This window comes from Fonsecaea pedrosoi (genome assembly GCF_000835455.1).
Source record: "Fonsecaea pedrosoi CBS 271.37 unplaced genomic scaffold supercont1.6, whole genome shotgun sequence".
In the NCBI taxonomy this organism is placed as follows: Eukaryota; Fungi; Ascomycota; class Eurotiomycetes; order Chaetothyriales; family Herpotrichiellaceae; genus Fonsecaea; species Fonsecaea pedrosoi.
Window position 1 is genome coordinate 2,991,833 of NW_013550610.1, and position 21,500 is coordinate 3,013,332.

A 21,500-nucleotide genomic window follows, 5' to 3' on the forward strand; every position below is an offset into this window, starting at 1 on the left:
TCACCGGTCAGTGCCGCTCGAAATAGCCCAAGTCGGCAAACGGCATCGCATTCCTCCTCGAGCGAATTCACTGTCTCTGGGCAGTGACGATGAGGCTGATCTTGAATGCTAGCACATCCTCCATGTGACTCGGTTCCTTGTCCTCGGTATACCGATTACTCACTTGCTCGCTCTCCCGCTCTCTCCCTCTCTGAAAGAGCGCGCCCCTCTACTGCATACCGAGACTACCCCAGATTCATTTGACCTCAATCTTGTGAAGACCGTCCTCCTACAGGCATGTCCAAAGCGCCCTTCGACCGAGATCTCCATGATCGCATCCCTACCTATGAAGAGGCAGTCGCTGTCTCACCCAATGCATCAGACCAGGACCCAAGACTGAGACCAGCGTCGAGCACATCTTTGATCCGACAGGAACGTACGCGACGTATCTACGAGCTAGTCGTAGAGTCTCTCGTCGCCTGTTTTGCAACCCATGTATCCAACTTATGCAACCACCTCACCATCGTTGTCGTCCCAGCGGACATGCTGAGGTCGACGGGAACTCTGACCCAACAGAACGTCGTTTCACCCTCATTGCCCAACCACCAGACCACGGGGGTCATCATAACTCTGGTTGGGAGTGAGAACCACTCCTCCTTTTGGACGCAGCAAGCAGTGATCGAAGAATTGGATCTCATGCTTAGGAGGGAGCTGTCCAATCCATCCACAACCAAGGAGACACGATCTGAGCGTCTGGATGAGAAACCTCAACCTCAATTCCAACCTCAGTTCCAAGTCCAACCAGCATCAGGAGCTTCATTACCACCCCGGCCCACCAAGTCATCCTGGTTCAAGCGTGCCTTTGTTCTCCCGGGGCCAGAACACGATCCGACCGGTGAGACGGGCAAATGGAATCTTGGATGGCGCAGTCCCGAGTCGGCGGAATCGAGCATCGGCGACAGTAATTCAATGTCCAGAAGACGCGAAGGCAACAGAATACTCCAGACAGACGAGGTGGCCGTGCAGACAAGGTTACAGGATGTAAGTTTTCGAACAGAGAACGAAATGGGGCTTTTGGAGACCACCACAGTTAAGTGCATATGGATAGAAATCGAGGTTGGCATATAAGCACTGTCTCGAGTATAAAACCATTAATAGACAGAACAGATCTTGAATCGTGGCTCTGGCCTTCAGCCAATAGGAAATTCGTAACCCGAGCTTCTCACTCTTTGTGTGCATAACTTTTTTTTTTATTTATTTCAGATATTCGCCCTCGGGGACAACGGCTTGGAAGATTGCCCTCGCTTTTCGGCGAGTCATGGCACAAACACAGTCCTCTCCTTCTTCGCCGCCCACGCCGCCTCCGCTTCCTCCAATTTCCTCACCTTCAAGTCCATATCGGGTAGCTGGGCCACGGCTGCTAGCAGTCCCGGCAGCTCCTTTGCGTACTGCGACATGGCCCACGAGCCTGGGCCGGTGCCTCGCAGCGTGATGTTCTTACTCCGCAGGATGTCGCCGGGCAAGGCTATGTCGTTGCCGGCAACGGTGCCGATCTGGATAAACTGCGTGGGGACGGTAGATTTGAGCTGGGCGAAGAGGGCGGCCACGGCGGGACCGTAGAGATAGTCGAGGATCAGGTCCACGTCGGTCAGGGTCGAGAAATCCGTCTGGCCGGGGTCGTTGGCCAGGACGATACGCTCGTCCAGGTCGGCGATCGCGGCCATCTCCTTTGCGTTTCTCGCCACTCCGACAATCTTCCCGGCGCCTTTGACCCGCGCGAACTGGACCGCGACTTTGGCACTGATTGCTGTGACACCCACAATCACCACGGTAAAACCTTTGGGTAAGGGCGGGTCGATGCGGGCGGCGAAGGCCATCCAGCTCGACATTCCCGGGTTTGTCAGTCCAGCAATCGTGACCGGATCGGCACCTTCGGGAAGCGGCGTTGTGTTGGCCTTGGGCACCGTAATAGATTCGGCAAACGCACCGCCCGTCATGATGCTGCTGAAGTACACGCGTTGGCCATCAGGTGTCTCTCCGACACCGTCGGCGCCGGGGATGTAGGGCGTGGGCGTGTTTTTGGTGGTGTAGTGTCCACCCGTGGCTTGCAGACGGATGAGTTGATGAAGGCCACTGGCGAGGACCTTGAGAGTGACGGTGTCGGCGGACGACGGTGAAGGGTCAGGGTGGGATGAGGTGAATTGAGGGGAAGAGCCCCAGGAAGACACTGTTATGGCACGCATATTCTTGGGCTGGACGCTGGTGGGTTTGTTATAGATTTGAGACTCTTGCTGGTGGTAGTCCGTGTTCGTTGTCCAGGCGGGCGAGGGGTGAGGAGCGGCGGGCCGTTGCTGAGCGTACGAGGTATGTGTTGTGAACAAGAAACCACCAACGAGGCCGGGGAGATATTTCTCACTTATACCATTGTATCCTATCCAGCATGTTCCTAGATACTTGCCAAGAGATTCGCAGTCTGCGTAAATCTTTGATCATCAAGTCTAGAGAATAGCGATGGTTCACCGCGTTCCGCGATTCGACCAAGTTCGCGGGTATGATGCAAGTCATGAGCCATCCACCCCCATCTTAGGTAATTTGCAACAATCTTGTCAAGGGGACCCGGGGCCATGATAGGCCAGCTCGGTGCCGGCCGCTGGAAACGGAATCCATCCTCCACGTGCAGACTGGCGGTTTGCTGAATATGGCGCAGGCGCCTTTGTCATCAGCGGAACGACATCCTGGTGGGTGCCTGGTGTGCCGGGATCGTGATTGATGAGCATCTAGTATCTTGAGGACATGAGGACGGCGACAGCCAGGGAGGTAAAGGGTTTCGGTGGTGGGGGGACCGATACCAGACCGCAGGTCTGCTGTCCCGTATGAAATTTTCGATGGGAGTGGTTTACACCGCCCCGCCTCCTTACTACGTAGTCTTCTCATTCCCCTTATCGACCTCGCGGATATAACTCTTAAGTAGGTTATCTACCCTTAGATTAGTATCAAACTTATAGATACGTAGTAGCTGGGATTTACCGGTGGTTCGCTTCAATAGAGATAAGGTATAACTATAACGTAGTATAGATGAGTACAAACTACCTCAGGTGGGCTTCACATACTGCTTTGATACATTTCCAGGGTTGGTGAAAGGGTCGACACTCTCTTCAGTGTCTAACCAGACTTTTGCTGTGGACGGCCTTCGAGCCAGGACAGTCAGGTAGGCTTTCGTCCGCTGATCGATGCGATCAGGGTACTCCATACTATCAACGCTTTCGTGGTAACAGCCTCGTAAACCAATGGTCTAATCAGTCCTCTTGGACTCCATCCTCATGAGGCCGCCGGTCTCAATGCCTGATGTCATCATGTCAATTGTGCACCCGATACATCCCTGAATCACGGTGCTTCGAAACCATAGGTCTTGATCAATTAGCCTCAGCATGGCTGCCTCGACAGCGCGTACAGAAAGCGTGTCCTCGAACCTATTTAGCCAGTCATCCTGGTTCCATTAGAGGCTTAAGAAAGCAGACGCATACTCCCAGTACCTGCGATACCAACCAGCAATTTGCTAGCCGACAATCGATACACGAAAATCCCTGGATTGCGTTGTACCATCCTGCACTGTGTTGGCAATGATATTCTTTCGCTGAGCATCCGAGTTGCAGAAGGTGGGTGAATGATCGTCAAGCGCTGGGGCCAGATGCGCCTCGAAGAATCCTGCCAAAGATGGATTTCTTCTATTCATCAGCGAAATTGCTCGCGATCTTTTCGCCAGGCCAATGATCATCTCGCGTCCTGGGTGAATGGCCCAGTAATTGTTGGGTCACCATCTGAATCCCAAAATAGATGATAGGGGACCGGCCCTCGATGGATACTACCAAAGAATCCAGACGACGGCAAAGAGTGGAGTGATTCAAAAATCTCCCTCAGCCCGTCAAGGATTTGTGCTTTGTCCATCTCTCCTAGTGTTGGCCATAACTCGTTCAGTGGGATACGTCCATGACAATGAAGAAAGCGGCATTAGCGCCATCCGAATGCCACATTACATAGAGGTTCGGAGCAGTGATGTGAGGGGCATTTCTCTCAAGGAAGAGCAGATTCTCTTCCTCCAATTGACTTTGGTGCTTTCCAGACTTGATCGCATATGGACCGATCACAGCCACTTTGTGAACTGAGAACGGTTCGTTCCCGTGAATGACGTTTGGGCAATTGCGAATTTGGCCTTCGCTCGGTAGAGGAGCAGGTAGGTTTTCTGAGCCCCGTTGGAACAGTATGTTCGCTTTGCGGTCCATCTGAACCTCAGTGAATGACCGACAGATGGAAATGATGGCGTCTTGGTACCGGTGACCACCCCGTGATCCTTGTGACCCTCGTGACCCCCTGAGCCCCTGCCAAGTCGTGCCAAGAAGACGTTGCACAGGAGACATTCGACGTCATCGTGCCTAATGCCTGATGCTTCATGCCTCAGGTGGTCGTGTCACAGCCTCTTCCCCACTTGTTCACATCTCTGGAGCCTGCACTACTCGTCTCGTCGCGTTGACCGAGTAAACAAAGCCTGTCACACTGGTATACTTCCCAAATTCCCAGATCCCACACCTTAAAAAAAACATAGGACGAACAATATGCCACCCTCTCAAATCCAGATCGCAACCTCGTCCCTCCAGCGGTTGCTGAAGGAAGAAGCCTCTTACTACAAGGAGCAGGAGCAGCAAGAAGCACGGATTTACAAGCTGGAGACCGAAGCTAACGGGAGTGATGAGAACCATGACTTTAAACTCAGACAAGAGGTGTGTCCATTTACCGCGCGTATCCATGCAGCCACGAAAAAATTGATCGGCGAACTCATGATCATTTTTGCTGCTCAGTGACAAGGCTGACCACTCCCGGACTGTTCCCCACAGCGCAAAGCACTCGAAGAAACCAAGATAGTGATCCCGACGCTGCGCGATCGCATCACAAACGCGAGAGAGAAGCTTGAGAACCTCCTGGTGAGTCTCCAATACTTGTCGGGCAGTATATGCCATGAGATTTGGCTGACGGCAGGGTGTCTTTCGTGGCGTGTAGGATACAGCTACAAACGAAGACGAACGAAACGCTGCGGTTGAAGTGCTCAAGGCGGCAAAGGAAGCGCAGAAGGATGATCCAATCGCTGGGGAGGAGAGGACCATGTCGTGATCTACAGTGTCCTTCCCTCCAAGACCCCGAGGACGAGGCATGACGACGAGAACGAACATGCGAATACGACGAGGCTACTTAAAAGCGCACTGCAGTATGATCGAGACCTTAAGTTCGACGATCGAAGGATATGAGCATTGGAGCATCACTTTCACCACTCCCTTTCAAACGGAACAAGTCTCTCATGTTTCCTGGACATAAGACACAGTAGGCTTGATGCCTGCTTCTTGGCTTTCAATTCTGAAGCGTAATCGGCCTCCAGCAGTCAGAGCACACGAGATTGCCGAACTGCTCGTGGATGTTGATCTAATGGCACCTAGCCACCAGGTAGCAGGATATTGAAAGGCTCACTGAACCCCTGAATCCTCGCTTGCTGCAGAGTTCCAAGATCGTCATCGGGTGATGGTGCTCTCGCGGCTAGTTTCATAGCAGCGCGAGCATCTTCGTCATCACTGCCGGACCCAGATATAGGTCTAGTGATTGTACAGGGAATGGTCCAGCTGCGAAGTCGGTCAAGGACCAGTTCCGGGACGCATTCAAGCCAGAATCCTTCTCGAGCCTGAAGACAAATGTTGTTGATCGCGGTCCCTGTATACCTGCTTGGCAGATGCGAGGCCTTTCGTGTCTGCACCTGGAACGGCTTGCTGGCGAATAGTCCTTGCAACTCGGCTAGGTTGTGTCCATGTCGTCTGTAGCGTTCTCAAGAGATGTGCCTGCGGCGTCCTTGACACTGCCGGCGCCCGCGAAAGACAACCCTGCGTTTCCATGCATATCAACGTCCTCGTCGGCCCGCTGCGGCGTAGCCCCTCCTCCGGTACCAGGTCCATCCAGCGGATTCGATCGAGGTGTCAGCACGCCGCTCCCTCTGAGCCCAGCTGGCAAGGGCGTTGGCGCGTCGTCCATAGGTCTGGGTGTCCCTACCGTAGACAGCCCGTCTCTTTCTCTCTCCCCTTCGTCGCCCTCTCTTTCCCGCTCTTGGTCTGCGTCATCCTTGTCGCCATCTGGGTCTGGCTCTTTCTCGTCTCTAATCACCCTCCGCAGTCTCGCTCCCTCGTGTATGACTCGTTCAAACTGCTCTCTTCTCTCTGCCCAAGCGACCTTCAACTCCGTGCTTTCACGTTCCAACTCCTCGATTTCGGCCTTGAGTTTTTCGAGATTCACATGTTGTTCGGCTCTCGTGACTTTCAATTTTTCATCTCGGGTGATCTTTTCCGCTAGCACATCGTAGGTTTTTCGAACCGCTAGAGTCTTCTGCGCCTCATCAAGTTGCACCCTCAGATGTGACAGGTTCTCCCGCACATCATTGGCAGTTTGTTCAATCTTGAGCTTTTCAGAGGCATAGCGGTCGCGCTCGCGGGTGTTTGCAGCGCGGAGGAATCCTGTGCGGGCGATGGCGGATTCGAAGGCTGCGAAGTCGAGGATCACGTCCTCGCGAAAGCGTGTCAAGGATTGGAGGAAGTTCTCGTGTTCGTCCCCAGGCAGTTCTGCGGTCGCTGCGTCGTCGTCTGACGGGCTTGGTCGCGACAGGAAAGAGGTTATAGGAGTAGTGGGGGCAAGAAGGCGTTTAGATACCCGTTTGAAGGGCCGCTCTTCGATACCTAGAAGCCGCGTCGCATGAAGTTTGTCTGCACGACGTAGTCAGAGCTTTGGTGCTTGTTGAGTCGGCAACGCACATCCTTACCTTCCTCAGCTTGGTCTAAAACTGTAAAAATCGCCATACTCTCTTATTCTTGGAAAGTCCTTGGTATCGTGGTTATAGATTAAAGCCGTGTTCGTCGCCTTTTGGTTCAAACAAGTGGTGAATGGAGAGTGGTCAAGGGAGCGCGTGAGGCTGAACTACGCCGCATGCGGAAACTGCAAGGCTGTCACTTGAGCCGAAGTTGCGCTTGTTCCGACCCCACGGTTCACTCGTGGTGTTTTGTTACAGGGTAAGAAGGACTTCAGCTCACAGTCACATCTGTGACATACTCGGTGACATGATATAGACGTCCCTTGCCCTCCGTCTTTCGCATGTCCTTCTTCTTCCACGTCTCCGAGGACTGGCCAGCTCCCCACTAGCTGACCACGGATCGGCCATCACCATGCCTGTCGACAGCCTTCTTGACATGGCCCGCCGGGCCTGTGTCCGCAATGTGCACCGGATAACAGACATTGGTGATATCGACTATGACCTGATTCGACCTATATTGCTCAAGATCGAGAGCCCTGAGAAACTGGTAAGTCCCGCCCTGCACATTCGGTCGTGTGTTTCCCAGACCTCCACCCCCGTATAGTTCTTGAGGCCTGTGAACGTACTGATCAGCCACCTGTAGCACCAACTCGAGCTCTCGTCTCCGCAAATCATCGGTCACGACGCCGAGATCTGGCTCAACTTCATCAAGCGAGACATTCCCGACTGGGATCTGAAGCGCCATGAACCGTCCAACCCGAAGAACTGGTACAAAGTGTACAAGAAGCTGAAGGCAGAGGCAACTAAGGATTCCTCCAACGACGAAGCTATGTTGAAAGCCGCGTTGGCGGATATTCAAAAGGGCAAAGAGCAGAACACAGCGGTGATTGCAAGCACTGCTCTCAGTGCGGGCCTACTTTCGAGCAGCAATGCTTCTGGACCTTCGCGAAGAGCCAGGATTCAGTGGAACTATATATCGGGCAAGACGGGCGCGAAGGGCGCCAGTAAAATGACCTTGATGGAGAAGATTCGCAAGGAAGCCAGGGATGCAAAAGCTGGCAAAATGAACCGACCGATGCACGAGCTACAGAAGAAGCAGACGGGGGTGGTTAAAGCGCCGGCGCAATTCGTTGAGGAGGTGAAGAAGATGAAGATCGTGCAGGCGACCGAGGCCAAGAAGGCTCTGAGTCCGCCGCTCAAAAGACCCGTGTCGGGGACTGGCGCATCTGGTAATGCGGGAACGTCGAGGCCGCCGATGTTTGCTCCCTCCACGCAGATACCGAAACCGAGACCTCAGCCTGCCGTTGCCGGTGGTGGAAAGCCATATGATCTGACGAGCGACAGAGAGTCAAGATTACGGGCTTTGAAGTCGGGAAGACCAATCAGCACGGTCGATCCGGAACCGTACGAGACTTCTCAAGCCCAAGCCTCGGCCTCGAATTCAGCGAGGGACTTACAGTCTCCGCTCAATAGTGTACAGCGAAATTCTCAAAAGCGGAAGAACGGGAAAGTTCCTGGAAATTCGCGAGGAGTTGACGATATAAATGGCAGCTTGACCCTCGATTTCCTCGAAGACTCGGATGGTGATGACATCCAGGACCAGCCACGAAGAACACGAGAGTCGGTAGAGAACAAAGTCGAGACACCGCGGAAGCTTCTGAAGCCGAACAATGCCCTTGCCAGCGAACTCCCGCCCCGTTCGAGGAGCCCGCTGAAGCTCTCCCCGGCACCGGGATCTCGGCCACTGGGTTCGCAATCGGTGAAAAGAAAATATGAAGCACCAAACCTCTTTTACACAGCCCCCAATAAACGACCCAAACCAGTATGATGGGGTGTGCGTGAGGGATTAGAACGATGACGATAGAATTTGAAGACTGAAGACCGGACATTACAACTGCTAAGAAGCAAGTACTAACCAGGTTGGGGCATCATATTTCGGGAAGAGAAGAAGAGGCACGGCACCCATCTGGAATTGAATATTCGAGCAGCAACATCAAACACATCTTTACGCGCACATTGCATTCATGTGCCTATCGAGTCATCAATGTCACCAACATGATATGTGGATATGTGAATACTTATGTCGGTATCTAGGTAGGCGGCACCTTCGAGTAGATACGTGGCGATATACGACATACGGGGCACGAGGTACCCTGACTGACCGAGATGAGGTGAAATGAAATGAGATGAAATGAGATCCTGATTTTCCGAGTTTCTTGTCTTTGTTTTTGTGTATCTCTTTGTCATTGTCAAACTGCAAACTGACTGCCCTATCCTTGTGGCGATTTTGTCTGGTCGCCTTGAGTTGGTTACGTTTCGTTTCATCCCATCCCCGTGTCAAATAGTGTCAGTGCCAGAGTTAGAGTCAATGTCTCAAGTCTCAAGTCTGAAGTCTGAAGTCGAGTGCATGGGCCATATGTGTCACGTCCATGTCCATGTCCATGGCTGGTTATTTCACTCCATGGCCTTCACGGCTCGTGCCACCTCACGCCCTTTGATCCTTCTTCATTGTGACTGACTTGCACATCCTCTCCGACGATCGCGCGACACTTTCTCCCCGCCACCACCATCGCCCTCACCCATCTGCCTTGTGAGAACACACAGGCATGCACACCCCTCGCCAACCCTGCCCTCTTCCATGCTGAGAGTGCTGTCGCCGTTACAATCGCCGTCACCTCCCCCCTCTCAGCGCCAGCACCAAGTGTAACGTATTGCCAGCTTCGAGACCATAATCTTCGGCGGTTTTCTCGTCGGCCCTGTTTTCCACACGATAGTATTCACTTAGCAGATTGTCCACACCAGCACTTCGAGTTAATATTGTATTGGAGATCCAGCTCAATGCAACCTGCCCATCCGACCCTGAATACTTCTCTCACTCACGCAACATGGTTTCTCCCTCCGGGAAAAAGGAAAAGGGAAAGGGGAGGGGAAATGGAAGAATGTCAGAAGACGTACATCTGTTTTCCGCCGTAGATCAACCGCTGCTGGACGGGCGGAATGCCTTCTTTCTCCTCGACGCGCTCTTTGATCCGGTAGACCTGTTTCAATGCCGCAGGGACATCATCTGTCAGAACTTGTGATAATTTTCATTCAAAACCGTCGCGGCTTGTGATTTCCATCTTGTCAGCGTTGCAGTCCACCTCTTTTTCAGGATTCATATCCCTGCCTTCTGTTCTGCTCCCAAGTATGTGCATGTGTAGGTGGTCGAGGTAGTGAAGTTGATGGAGAGCAGTCTCCGTCGAGGACTATGCTTCCGAACGCGAGAGAGGGATGACTGGGTGGCAGGCACACCTTGTAATCCGGCTCGATATCCAGCTCAATCTCCTTTCCCGTCAACGTGCGCACCCTGTTTTCACGAATCGTCCAGTCGTCAGTCTCGTCTCATCATCCATCGTGTAACACCGTAGTAGAGGTTCCCGCCGCTAACGAGAAAGTTTCGTGTTCTAGGGAAAAGACAGAGGAGGGGAGGGAAGGGTTGTGCATTACTTGATCAGCATGTTTGCGTCGTGCGCGAGCCGCAACAGAAAGTCGGAATTTGAAAGGGAAACGAGCAGGCGCTGGCCGCGGAGGAAGTGGAAGTGGGGTTGTGGTTTTTGAGAGAGTGACACAGACAGTGAGGGTATTCAAGGTCTTCGCCGCTAGAGGGAAACGAGTTATCAATGGCACGGGCGAAGAAAGAGCTTGGCTAAATGCGAGGACCGCCGGGGTGTTTGGAGGGTAGAAAGAGTTCAAGTGACTTGTTGATGAAGTGGGTGAGTTGGGCGAGGCCGCAGCCTTACGGATAAAGATGGCGGGGCTCACCAGGCTGCTTGTTTACATAATCGATATCAATCCTCAGCCTTGCCTCCTCGCAACAAGAGACCAGACGGTGGGTGCAAACTGAAAGTAACAGGCTAATTCGCATTGTGACATCACCAAGCACACAGAGGCTTCATACAGTAGGATACTCGCTTGAACGCCCCAGAATACAACAACCACAAACAAATGGGGGGGTATGTGACAGACATATAGGTACAGATCAAGCAAAAGCTTCCTCCCTCAGGTTTTTGCCTATCCATCCCATGCTTTTGCCAACAAATTCCTGTTGGCACATCCAATCCCACATCCTGAGTCAAAGAGAACGCCATCTCCCATTTGCCAGAAAAGGGAATGGAATGGTTTCGGACGAGTAAAAACGATATCCCAAGCTGGTGCTGGATTTCGTCCTGTAATCCACTGCTTGCGCAGAAAAACTGATTCTTTCTTTTTTTTCCATCATTGTCACTTGTACACATTATGACTAAAAATCGTCTTTGGATGGGTCAATGTTTGGGAACGCATCGTGGGTGGAGGGAGACCTCAGAACCCGCGCCACGGATCTCTCGATTCGTAGCTCCCTCGTGTGGAGGAGCTTGCTGCCATCATCTCACTGTGCAGCAATGAGTCCACGGGGCTGATGCTCTCTCTTCCTTGTTCTGCGCCCCAGTAGCCCATGTCCTTTCTTTTGGGTTGCCCTGATCGCATGAAATTGAAAGACGGCCGACCTGAGGATGTGCCTTGCTCGTGTTCAATGAAGGCGTCCATCCTCATAGTCGTAGTTTGGTTGTTATCCATAAAGGTCGGAAGGGGAGGCCTGCCTGAAGCACTAGCCTCACTGCCTCTTCGGCTGCTAATCACACTTTGCATTCCCAAGCTGGGCGTATATAAGCCACGGTCGGAGGAATAAACCGCCGTGGAATGAACACTTTGAGAATAATTGGATCCCGGTCCGGGTAGACTTGGGGTTACACCGTTTGTGGAGAAGCTCCTGAAAGAGCTGGGTGGCGCTCGAGGCGCTGTATTGCTTCGCTTTCGAGAGTGGCGAGGGATTGTTGGTGGTAGAGCAGGATCCGTCAAGGGATCATAGTAATCGCGAGTAGGAGGTCGCGAGTCATGTACGGGCACCGATCCATCGGTCGTGAAAGACCTCGTGCCGGCGACTGACTTAGCAACGCCTTTCGTCAATCGAATAGAGTCTCGAATTGGTCGTCTGCGAAGTGATCCGGCAAGTGATGGTGCTGGAGCAGGCGACACATCGTGTTCCGGAAGCGGGGGCGGTGGTGGGATGGCGGTGAGATCGTTGACGCTGAGAGGAGAGTGCGATAGGAACGACAACGCCGTCAACCATATATAATGTCGTTCTTGAGATGTCGCTGTGAACTTTAGGGCACGCTGAGGTGTCAAGATAAGAATGGACCTGTTGAAGCTTGCTCCAGTTAATGCCCCTTTGGGCATCGGATTGTCATCCTTGACATCGAGGACGGACTTGATTGTCACTGGTTGACAGTTAGCTTTCGGACAAGCACTCTTCACAATGAACTCACGTTTTCGACCACTCTTGCCCATCAAGGCGGTCCCAGACGTTGGCTGCTTGCTGCTCCACATGACCGCACGCTCATAAGGCGCAAGCCAGACCCATCGCTTGTGACGAACGCCGTTGTTGGTCACACTTTGAGAGATCTCCTCGACGCTCTTATTGGCATCCCAATCCGCCTTCTCAGTCACCCCAAATGATTTTCGTCTCCTTACATATTTGTACATCCATTCTCCGACCATGGTTTGAGCAATAGAATCCACAACCGATGTCTGCTGCATTGATAGCACGTCAGAATTCTGTTTGGTGTGACTGCGCTGTCGACTAGGGCCCGTTGCAATGGACGGCCGAGGAGCGCTTGCTTCCCGCGGATTGCTGTATGGCTCAATCACGGGTGCCGGTGTCGTTGTAGGCATCTGGAAACTTGGCATCTCCGGGACAATCGAGACTCTTGGTTCCAGGGGCGGTGATCGACTGCGTGATTTGCGCGCTTGCGAGTGAGGTGAAATGGCTGGTCCTGATCTCGCCTTTCGCAACATCGGTTTGGCGAATTTGCTGTTCCTTGGTCGTTTGGTCGGTGACGCGTTGCTGCTGCCGGGTGAACTTCTTCCGCCTTCACTGATGGACTTGCCCACCTTAGCTGAGCTATACCGCAAGGGAACGGGGAAGGGAGGCGGGTTGTTGCTCTCCAGAGAGCCGGTGGTGGATTGGGAGTGTGATGACTGGTGCGCAGCGGCTCCACTCGATATCAAGGCAGTTCTTCTCATGTTGTTGGACCTGGCCGATGGAACCCTCTTCAGTTTCAGGCCCATGTTCTGGCGTTGAGATCCTCGGCGTGGGCTGGTCCGAGTCTGGAAGAGAATAGCCTTCATCTCTGGAGGTAGACTGTCTTCAGATAGTCGGAGATTTTCCAATGCAGCTGCCTCGCCTGCAGATACTGCTGCACTCTCACTGACGTCGTCCAACCGAAGGTCCTGGGAGACCATTTTTCCAGACTTGAGAACGAATTTCGCTGTTGGGCGACTGAAGATATCGTCTTCCTCGAAGGTATCTTCTTCGATATAATCATCCCGATTTTCAGCGTCGTCATCGAATCCGGCGAAAAGACTACTTGATCTGACGGGTCGTGGCATATTTGAAGCGAAGTCTCTCGTGAGAGGTCCATTGTCGTTCAAAGGAGGTATCTTGGACGGCCCAGCGATGGCCGAACGCCTTGATGCAAACATCGAACTACCAGGAGATACTCTGCTGCGAGGGATAGGAGGCGGCACGGCCCTGGATGAAATTGGTGGCCTGTAATGGCTCGACAATGGAGCAGGTGGCATCTCGGAGGGTGGAACAATGGCTCGTATGTCGACTCGAATTTCTTCCGTCTGCATAGAAGAAGACTTGTATCCTCCTAGTAAGTGATTGGCAACCTGGGTACTTGCATTCTTGGTTCGGGGTGGTAGCATAACACTAGTTTCAGGTGTGGCAGGTCTGGATGCGGGAGGGATGATGGCAATCAGGGGAACCTTCAGATCGAGAGTCTCCTCGCTCCCAGTGTGTTTGTGGCTGAACTGGTCGAAGACAGGTTGCGCAGCTTCGGTCTGGGTTCCAATGGTGGCGGTCTCGACTCTTTCTAGAGCACTCTCCGGAATGGTAGCTAGCCCTGCGTCGCGCTTGTCAGGTGTAAGGGGTGGACTTGGGAGAGCCTCGACCGTTTGGCAGCCCGAAGATACCATGATAGGTCGTTGCTTTTCCCAGGCGATGTCAATACTGTCTTGCGGGCTGACCGGGCTTGGGGTGACACTAATCTGTCTGGCATTTGCGATGGAAATTTCCAAGGGTCGGTGGCCATTAGCCTTGGGTCGAGGATCTGACATCGGCCACGGGGACGCTGGTGGGGAAAATTGAATGGCAGTGTCTACGTATTTGACGCTTGGTCGACGTCGATTCCCGTCTATTGACATGGCACCAGAACGATCATGCTCAGGGCTGTCAATGCGCTCCATGTCTTCAAAGTCGACAGGTAGACCCAACACCTTCCTTGCTTTGATGGACAAGCTGGAGGCGGGTCGAACGTGTTCCTCGGGTAGAGCGTCGGGGGAGACCCGGCCATCGTCGTTGTCGAGCGCATTTAGCATGTCTTCTTCCATTTCATCAAACGCCAATTCGTCTGCCAGGTTGATTGAAATGCCGTTGTGGAAACTTAACACCGATACTCGACCTCCGTGAGTATCACTGTTGACTGACGTCGCACTGTGCCTCCGCCCTCTCCGAGCAATGATGGAGCCTTTACTGGGACTATCCATGATACTGTTGCGACTGTGGGCACGTTCGGTAGGGGAAGCAGGGACTGGCTGTTGCTGAGAATTGGCAAGTTCACTCAGCACCACCTTCAAGCGGCCTTCAGCAATGTGGACTTTGGTTTCCAGGCCACGCTTTTCCGCGAGCCACATCTCCTTGTCCTTGTCCCACAATGCCTGGGTCTTGTCGGCGGTTTCCTCCTGGCTTTTGGCCTTTTTCTGAGTTTGTTCGAGACGCTTTCGCAGATCAGTAACATCGCTCAGAGCATCATCCCGTTCTTTCGCCAGGTCGTTGAGGGCGGACAGTGTGCCACCTTCGAGCATTTGCATCTGCCGCTTCACTGATCTCGTCTCCTTGTTAGCCTGCAAAAGGTTGTTATTGAGCACCTCATTTTGAGTCTGCGCCGCATGGAGGCTGATTTCCAACTTTTCAATGTCATTGGTGCGACTCTCGAGGTCTCGCCTCAACGACAGGATTTCGGACACCAAGGAGGCATGGAGCGTGGGTGTAAACCGTCGTGGGTCGAGAGGAGAGATATTCTCGTCCAGAGCAGGGTTAGAATGGAGCGAATCATTACTTCGTCTTTTGCTTGCTCGTTCATCGGGCATTGGAGGAGGCGTAGATGAGGGCGACATGTCTTCGTACCGGCGGGAACGGAGGGATTGAGAACTGGACGGTGTTCGATATGGAGTGTCGGTCGGTGAAGGTAGCGAATAGCTGACCTCGGGGTCCATTATTCGTCGACAGTTGTCGTGCCCTCGAGGAAACTCAGGGTTTCAGGTGCAGCCCGCGTAGGGCATACACATACTCTTGGATCGCTTGGATGGCTCGTCCCTGTGCTTCTGATTTGGGCAACGAATAGTGACATGAATCACTACTCAGCGAGCCGTACAATACATGACGGGGAAAGGCAACAAAACGATTGAATGCAACAACTAAGCCAACAGGGTTCCGCAAAATCGCACAGTGGACTCGTGAAGGGCTTCAAACAGTGTTGCGGTCGAGACGGTGAGATGGTCATGCAAGATTGACGAGACAATGGACAGAACAGAACCAACCCTCATGCAAGCGCAGGCAAAGGAACGGACTGTCTGCAATAGGATTGACAGATGGACAGGGGAAAGCTTGCTGATCTGATTCCAGCCTAGTCTGTGTGAATTGGGGGAAACTGTTCGAGGACCAGGGTGACGATTGACGAGGATGCTGCTCTGAAGCGAAAAGAGTCGAGAAAGGACCGACGAGGCCGGGGCCTGATCCTCTGCCTTGGGTCGAGCGAAGGCTGCTAAAAGTGAAGCTTTGCACAGAATTCAGTACGAGTAGCAGCCACAGGGAAAAGACTCTCTATCGCCCGCACTCGCGTCTGCGAGCGGAGTCCATGGGCCTCATGGGCCTGTTGGGCCTTTGAACTTGCTGCAAATGATCGTCCGGCATACTCATAGGCGCAAGATTGGCTCAGGAAATGATTGGGCAACAGGGCATCAATCGCGGGAAAATCATTTCTCAGGGGCATCGCTGGGCGCAGGCGAGGATGGTCTTTCTGACCAGGGACTGCAGGGTGGAGTTGACCAAAGTGAAAAAAGGCTACCACGGTCTTAGGTAGGACCCAAGTGGGAGTAGGGGGGGGATGAGGCTCGAGCACGGACACTGGTGCGCGGGGCTACTAACTAGGGACCCAGGAAGTAGGCAGGGTTGCTGCCGTGGGCCATGAGCCATGGGCCTTTTATTGGGCGTGGGACGGAGGCTTCCGTCTTAGCCCGGAAGGACCACGCAGCTTGCCTAGTCTGTTTTGCAGTTTCTCGGGTCGTTGAACAGCTGGGGAGTTCCATGGTGGTGGCCACGCTGGGAGTGGTGATAGTGGCGTCAACGTGGGACAAGTGTGGAACTAAAGAAGAACACATGGTGCTTCTGTACGAGGGACTGCTATCGCAGCGTAGAGAGTGTTCTACGAGTACATACCTACGAGTAGGTACCTAGAGAATTATCACAGAGTGACCAGAAGATCGGGGTTCCAGGCTTCAGGCCACTGCAGGTCCGATTGAGCTAATACTAGGAAGGCACTGCTAGGGAAGTAGTTGTACTTGGGGTACCTGGTGGGCGGTTTTAGGGTCTTTTCAGCAGCAACGGGCCGGTCTGGAGTCAAGTTCCTGGTGGCATGTCTAGTGTGTTTCATCTTCTCCACCCTGCGCCACTGGGCTACCACCGCCGGAAGATTCTCACCAGTAGCTGGTCAACTAGCCTTTGTGTCTGGGGGGGCTAATCAAGCTTGGACCTAAAGCTTGCCAATTGATCGAGGTATCAAATTTGACAATTTCCTGGGTCAGGGAAGAAACACTGATATCCTTTCTCGTGGCCATCATTTGACAGTTGTGCCTCGTGGGTGATGGGTATTGATGCGAGGTCTGGAATGTGAGTGGAAGAAGAGGGTGTGTAGGAATAACGAGGGGAGTGGTCATTGGCTGTGATTGTGCTACTGTACGTACAAGAGCTGCATACAGTACATGCAAATGAAGGCGTAGGTAGTACCTCTAGGCATGAGTTTGAGCAGGTCTCCCTCCAGGTCTCCCTGGACCTGTAGCCTGTAGGCTGTAAGTCTTTTCGCTCCCCCCGCGCCCTTCCACTTCTAACTCCGCCTAGGCTTCCTGCATCTCTCCCTAGAGACTCGTAATCCTAGTAAATGCATCGGACAAAGACCACTGTCACGGATTCACGGCATGCAACATGAACTGTTTGCTCCCCCCAGGTCACTTCCGTTGTCCGTGCCACTTACTTGTACAAGGAAGGTAGGTGGGTATTCGTAGATGCTCGTAGGAAGCCCGGGCTTGACTGGGTGTTTGCTTTGCTTGGCTCAAAGGGGCCCGCATCATCATACTCCATCATCATCATTATTGTGTCTATCTACTGTCTCTCTCGCTTCTCCTCTCATTCTCGCTTACACCAACTGTCTTTGCTAGTCATGACCTATTTGGGCCACCATCCCGTCATATCGAGTCAGCCTGCACCACCTGTGTCTTGAGTGTTTGGATCCTTTTTTTCTCGTTTGCGTCTGGGAGGTACTAAGCTTTGCCGCAACTCCGTCCCTCGTACTCCATCCTCGTATGGCCCCTCGTAGATGAAGCCATATTTAGGGTTTTTTTCTTCCCTCGACTCGTAACAAATCTCTTCTTGTTTGGCATTAAATTCTCCGAAGTCAAGGTTTGGTTGGCTGATTTTGTTCCCGACAAATGCTGATCATGCTCCGTGCACCGACAAACCGTCGCATACACTATCAGTCGCTTGCCCTACTCGTACCTGTCTGTGTCTGGACATTGACAAGGATGAATCCTACCAAGCCTACCAACTAACACTAACCTTTTCATCACACTTTAACATTTGTTTTATCACACTTGTCAACAAATAGTTGTATGCACCTACTATTACACCTTGTCCCATCACATATTTTTAAATCAAAGGCGAACAATAACAACAATAACATCACAAGTTCCTTCGCCAATGCCGCGTTGCCGCAATCATGTGTATGCCATACATGATCTGTCAATCTTGCTATCTCTTTCCCCTCCTCCTTCCGGTGGTGGCTTTTCTTCTTTCTTGGTAATTCATCCTGCTTGTTCGCCTTGTGTTCCAAGAGCTTGTTAAACGTTCCCGGACCCCTCTTCCCCCCCTTCGCTTGCCCTCTTGGTGCCCATGCACCATGGACTAGGTTCTTGTTATCATGTCGGTTGCGTGTGACGTTGTTTCACCTTCCCTTGCCCTGCCACTGTTACTACCAGGCTTGCCAGGTTTATCCACGGCTCGTTGGGCATCGTGGCCGTCTCCGCGTAGTTTGATTGCCCACCACGGGCTTCCTTTCCCCTGATGTCGATCAAACTGGAATTTTACGAGCATGATGATCACACTACCTACCTCCTACCGAGTACGGATGGAGTTTCTCGTCTTACTTAGGTACTCACTCTATCGAACCTCCCTGGCTTCGCCTGGCGTACCTGGCGTGCCCGGACTCGAGGAATACCCAGGTAGGTAGAAGGAATGGCGCCAACCACAAACTCCACAAAGTTCCTTCCCTCTTCCCTTTTTTTCCCTTCTAGTAACCAGTTCCTCCACAATCCCACAAAACGCCTCACTTGTTTGTTCGACGGGGAATCATCCTCAAAGTGACACAGGGTCAGTCAGTCAGAGAGACGTGCGGAGATACGAACCATGAGTACCGAGTGCTCTCGCGTAGAAGTCTCTCGGAGAAACAAACGCCTTGATTGTCAATTGTTGTCAATGAGCAACTGACGAAAGGAGGAAGGAGAACGTTAGTTGGTGCCGAGGGTTGGAGTCTCCCCCGAAACTTGTGAACCGGTACCAAGTACAATCACACAATCACATAATCTAGCCTGTGAGTTGTATCAGTGCCCAGTATCTATTGAACTATAGTTCATGCGTTCACCATGCTCCGTAATGACTAGGGCAAAAACACCGTCGGTGTATCATTACCGAGTACTTATCATCAGATATTTCGCTCGCACCTGTCGAACCTCTACCTGGGCACATGTCGTATCCGATACCAACTCTTCACCAGTAATGCATTGACATGATCCTCCAGCTCAGTACTCGTACTCGTACTGATGTGACAGTTTCTAGGTGGTACATCTATTACCTACAGGTACAAGGAGAGCCCTTCGCCGTTTATAGTGAGAGTTCTTTCTCCAATGCTTACGGAGTACTTCTCCATGGTAATTTTTGGCGGATTTCATTCGTACATGATATGACGTACGACCTTTCTGTCATTTGATTTGAAATACGGGTCGGCGAGGGCACCACTCACCACAACAGTCACGTCTTCTACCGAAATTTGCGCCGGAAAAATGGCTATGAGAACTTACTTCTCATCCTCTAGCGCACTCGAGATGCGTTGGACCGTCTGCCGGACTTTTAGGGGTAGGATATCGACGAGGTGGCAGTTCAGATGGATCACACTCGGAGACGACTTCTTCCAAAGCTGGGCGCCTGCTACATTGATGTCAGTTTGTCTCGATACAGGACATGACAAGTCGCAACTTACAAGCAATACTTCACTTCCATTCCATGAGGCTTGAAGGACCAGATCGACCTGGAGAGACTCGCACTCGGAAAGACTTTGGTCCAAGACAACCCTGTTCTCCTCTGGCCTTTGAGAGTTGAGTTGAGAGCAGCACTCAAAAAGGCGAGGGTAAACCCCCGCAGACGCCCAATCGAGAGCACACGGTGGGTGGCCATCAAGCCAGATGATGTTCCGGGGAAAGAGATCCAGATGGCACAGGACAAGTTCCATTCGTTGAAACGAAACCCTCGCTGACGTGTTGAAAAGGCGTATATTGAACCACCTCACTAGGTCTTCCATCGAGGCAACCGTCGGACATTTCGCATCGCTAAAAAAGGGTGCTGCAGGAAGGTCCTCCGGCGAGCGAACCAGGGATTTGCCACTTTTGGGATGCGAAACGCTGGAGAATTCGAGACATGTCACGTATTTGAGCAGGATTGGTAATAGCCTCCTTTCTTTCTCTTTTCATGTAATCCATGACCATATAGCCATGTTGGGTGCATGTCTCTTAGGGTCTTTGAAATATCGGTACACTCTCGGGATGCGTACAATTTCAGGATCGAGATCTCGAATGCTTTCATTTGATTACGAGCTTCATCCTCACTCGGCAAGAACCCAGACTTCACAACCAGGAACTCATTCAGTCTGAGGACCTTGTTGTCGCTGGCTGGATGACTGAGGAGATCATCTGGTGTAGCTTGTCTGCACCGCTGTATGATCCCAGCATCTGGAATGAGGTAGTCCATGTGATTCACAGAACTTTGCGGACTGACAGAGATGAACGATGGAGTGAGGTTCTCACAGCCTTGCCACAGTCGATTAAAGCAGAAAGATTGGGCAAGCTGACGACAAGCCCTTCGAGGAGAATGACGTCGTATTTTGAAATCCCGTATCTGTTCGATACGAGCCCATGAAATCTACGCTTATCCCGAAACGGGAAGAGGGCCTGACGGTATCCCCGCGCCCCTCTTTCGCAATAGGATGCCGATTTCGCTACATTACTGTACATATCAATCCAGGCGAGAGGAGGAGGAGGGGAGAAAAAAAAACGTATCATCACAATTCGATCAAGAGAGAGAAATATGTCCCTCACAAACCCCCCAAAAGCCCTGCTCACTGATGTCTTTGGCACCGTGGTCGACTGGCGCTCGACCGTGACAAAGTACCTCGACCTCTCTGCGTCGGAGGCGCTCAATTCCCCGACGGCGTCGATCCCCAGCGGCGTGCGCACGGCCGCAGCGCAGGTGTCGTGGGCGGCGGTCGCGCAGCTGTGGCGCGTCTCGTACTACAACTTCACGCGGACGTACGACCCGGCAGCGGCGCAGCGGGACCCGTCCAAATTCAAGACAGTGGACCAGCACCACGTCGAGGCGCTGCACGGGCTCCTGGTCGACCACGGGCTCGACGGCCTGTGGACCGACGACGAGGTCCAGAAGATCAGCATGATCTGGCACTTTCTCGACCCGTGGCCCGACTCGTCGCCGGGCCTGGGCCGGCTCAACGCCCGCTTCGAGACCGCCACCCTCAGCAACGGCAACACCGCCCTGCTGCGGGACCTGGCCTCGCACGGCAACCTCCCCTACAAGCACATCGTCTCCGCCGAGGACTTCGGCGCCTACAAGCCCCACCCCAGCGTCTACCTCGGCGCCGCGGAGAAACTGGGCCTGCAGCCCACCGAGTGCGCCCTCGTCGCCGCCCACCTCGGCGATCTCAAGGCCGCTCGCGGCTGCGGCTACCAGACCATCTACATCGATCGGCCGCAGGAGGAAAGCTGGTCCAAGGAGGACGCGGAGGAGGCGAGAAAGCAGGGCTGGGTCGACATGTGGATCGGCCTCGAAGAAGGGGAGGGAGGCTTTCTCGAGATCGCCAGGAGATTTGGCATCCAATAAACCAAACTCGATATATAAAACCCTGTTTTATACAGATAAACAACCAAGAGACAGGGCCGCGCAAGTGCCCATTGGCTTTGACCACACAAGTCCAGGAAAGGAATGAGATGAACCATG

At 52.9% G+C, this 21,500-nt stretch overlaps 8 protein-coding genes across 8 annotated transcripts; 4 read left to right on the forward strand and 4 right to left on the reverse strand.

The window, feature by feature from the left end:
- Nucleotides 1–276: 276 nt before the first annotated feature.
- On the forward strand, nucleotides 277–1,107 carry Z517_09917 (uncharacterized protein; the record flags this gene model as incomplete). The annotated part of the gene is made up of 1 exon (XM_013425825.1): nucleotides 277–1,107. The coding sequence occupies one exon, from the start codon at nucleotides 277–279 to the stop codon at nucleotides 1,105–1,107; it is 831 nt and encodes a 276-aa protein (XP_013281279.1).
- Nucleotides 1,108–1,295: 188 nt separating this feature from the next.
- Z517_09918 (uncharacterized protein) lies at nucleotides 1,296–2,222 on the reverse strand (the record flags this gene model as incomplete). The annotated part of the gene is made up of 1 exon (XM_013425826.1): nucleotides 1,296–2,222. One exon carries the CDS (start codon nucleotides 2,220–2,222, stop codon nucleotides 1,296–1,298), a length of 927 nt encoding a protein of 308 aa, XP_013281280.1.
- A 2,367-nt stretch (nucleotides 2,223–4,589) lies between these two features.
- On the forward strand, nucleotides 4,590–5,142 carry Z517_09919 (uncharacterized protein; the record flags this gene model as incomplete). Its single annotated transcript, XM_013425827.1, has 3 exons — nucleotides 4,590–4,754; nucleotides 4,869–4,955; nucleotides 5,032–5,142. 3 exons carry the CDS (start codon nucleotides 4,590–4,592, stop codon nucleotides 5,140–5,142), a joined length of 363 nt encoding a protein of 120 aa, XP_013281281.1.
- A 669-nt stretch (nucleotides 5,143–5,811) lies between these two features.
- Nucleotides 5,812–6,860, reverse strand: Z517_09920 (uncharacterized protein; the record flags this gene model as incomplete). The annotated part of the gene is made up of 2 exons (XM_013425828.1): nucleotides 5,812–6,767; nucleotides 6,824–6,860. 2 exons carry the CDS (start codon nucleotides 6,858–6,860, stop codon nucleotides 5,812–5,814), a joined length of 993 nt encoding a protein of 330 aa, XP_013281282.1.
- Nucleotides 6,861–7,223: 363 nt separating this feature from the next.
- Nucleotides 7,224–8,639, forward strand: Z517_09921 (uncharacterized protein; the record flags this gene model as incomplete). Its single annotated transcript, XM_013425829.1, has 2 exons — nucleotides 7,224–7,358; nucleotides 7,455–8,639. The coding sequence occupies 2 exons, from the start codon at nucleotides 7,224–7,226 to the stop codon at nucleotides 8,637–8,639; spliced, it is 1,320 nt and encodes a 439-aa protein (XP_013281283.1).
- Nucleotides 8,640–11,149: 2,510 nt separating this feature from the next.
- On the reverse strand, nucleotides 11,150–15,166 carry Z517_09922 (uncharacterized protein; the record flags this gene model as incomplete). The annotated part of the gene is made up of 2 exons (XM_013425830.1): nucleotides 11,150–12,105; nucleotides 12,154–15,166. 2 exons carry the CDS (start codon nucleotides 15,164–15,166, stop codon nucleotides 11,150–11,152), a joined length of 3,969 nt encoding a protein of 1,322 aa, XP_013281284.1.
- Nucleotides 15,167–19,913: 4,747 nt separating this feature from the next.
- Z517_09923 (uncharacterized protein) lies at nucleotides 19,914–20,240 on the reverse strand (the record flags this gene model as incomplete). The annotated part of the gene is made up of 1 exon (XM_013425831.1): nucleotides 19,914–20,240. One exon carries the CDS (start codon nucleotides 20,238–20,240, stop codon nucleotides 19,914–19,916), a length of 327 nt encoding a protein of 108 aa, XP_013281285.1.
- A 336-nt stretch (nucleotides 20,241–20,576) lies between these two features.
- Nucleotides 20,577–21,383, forward strand: Z517_09924 (haloacid dehalogenase, type II; the record flags this gene model as incomplete). Its single annotated transcript, XM_013425832.1, has 1 exon — nucleotides 20,577–21,383. The coding sequence occupies one exon, from the start codon at nucleotides 20,577–20,579 to the stop codon at nucleotides 21,381–21,383; it is 807 nt and encodes a 268-aa protein (XP_013281286.1).
- Nucleotides 21,384–21,500: the final 117 nt, after the last annotated feature.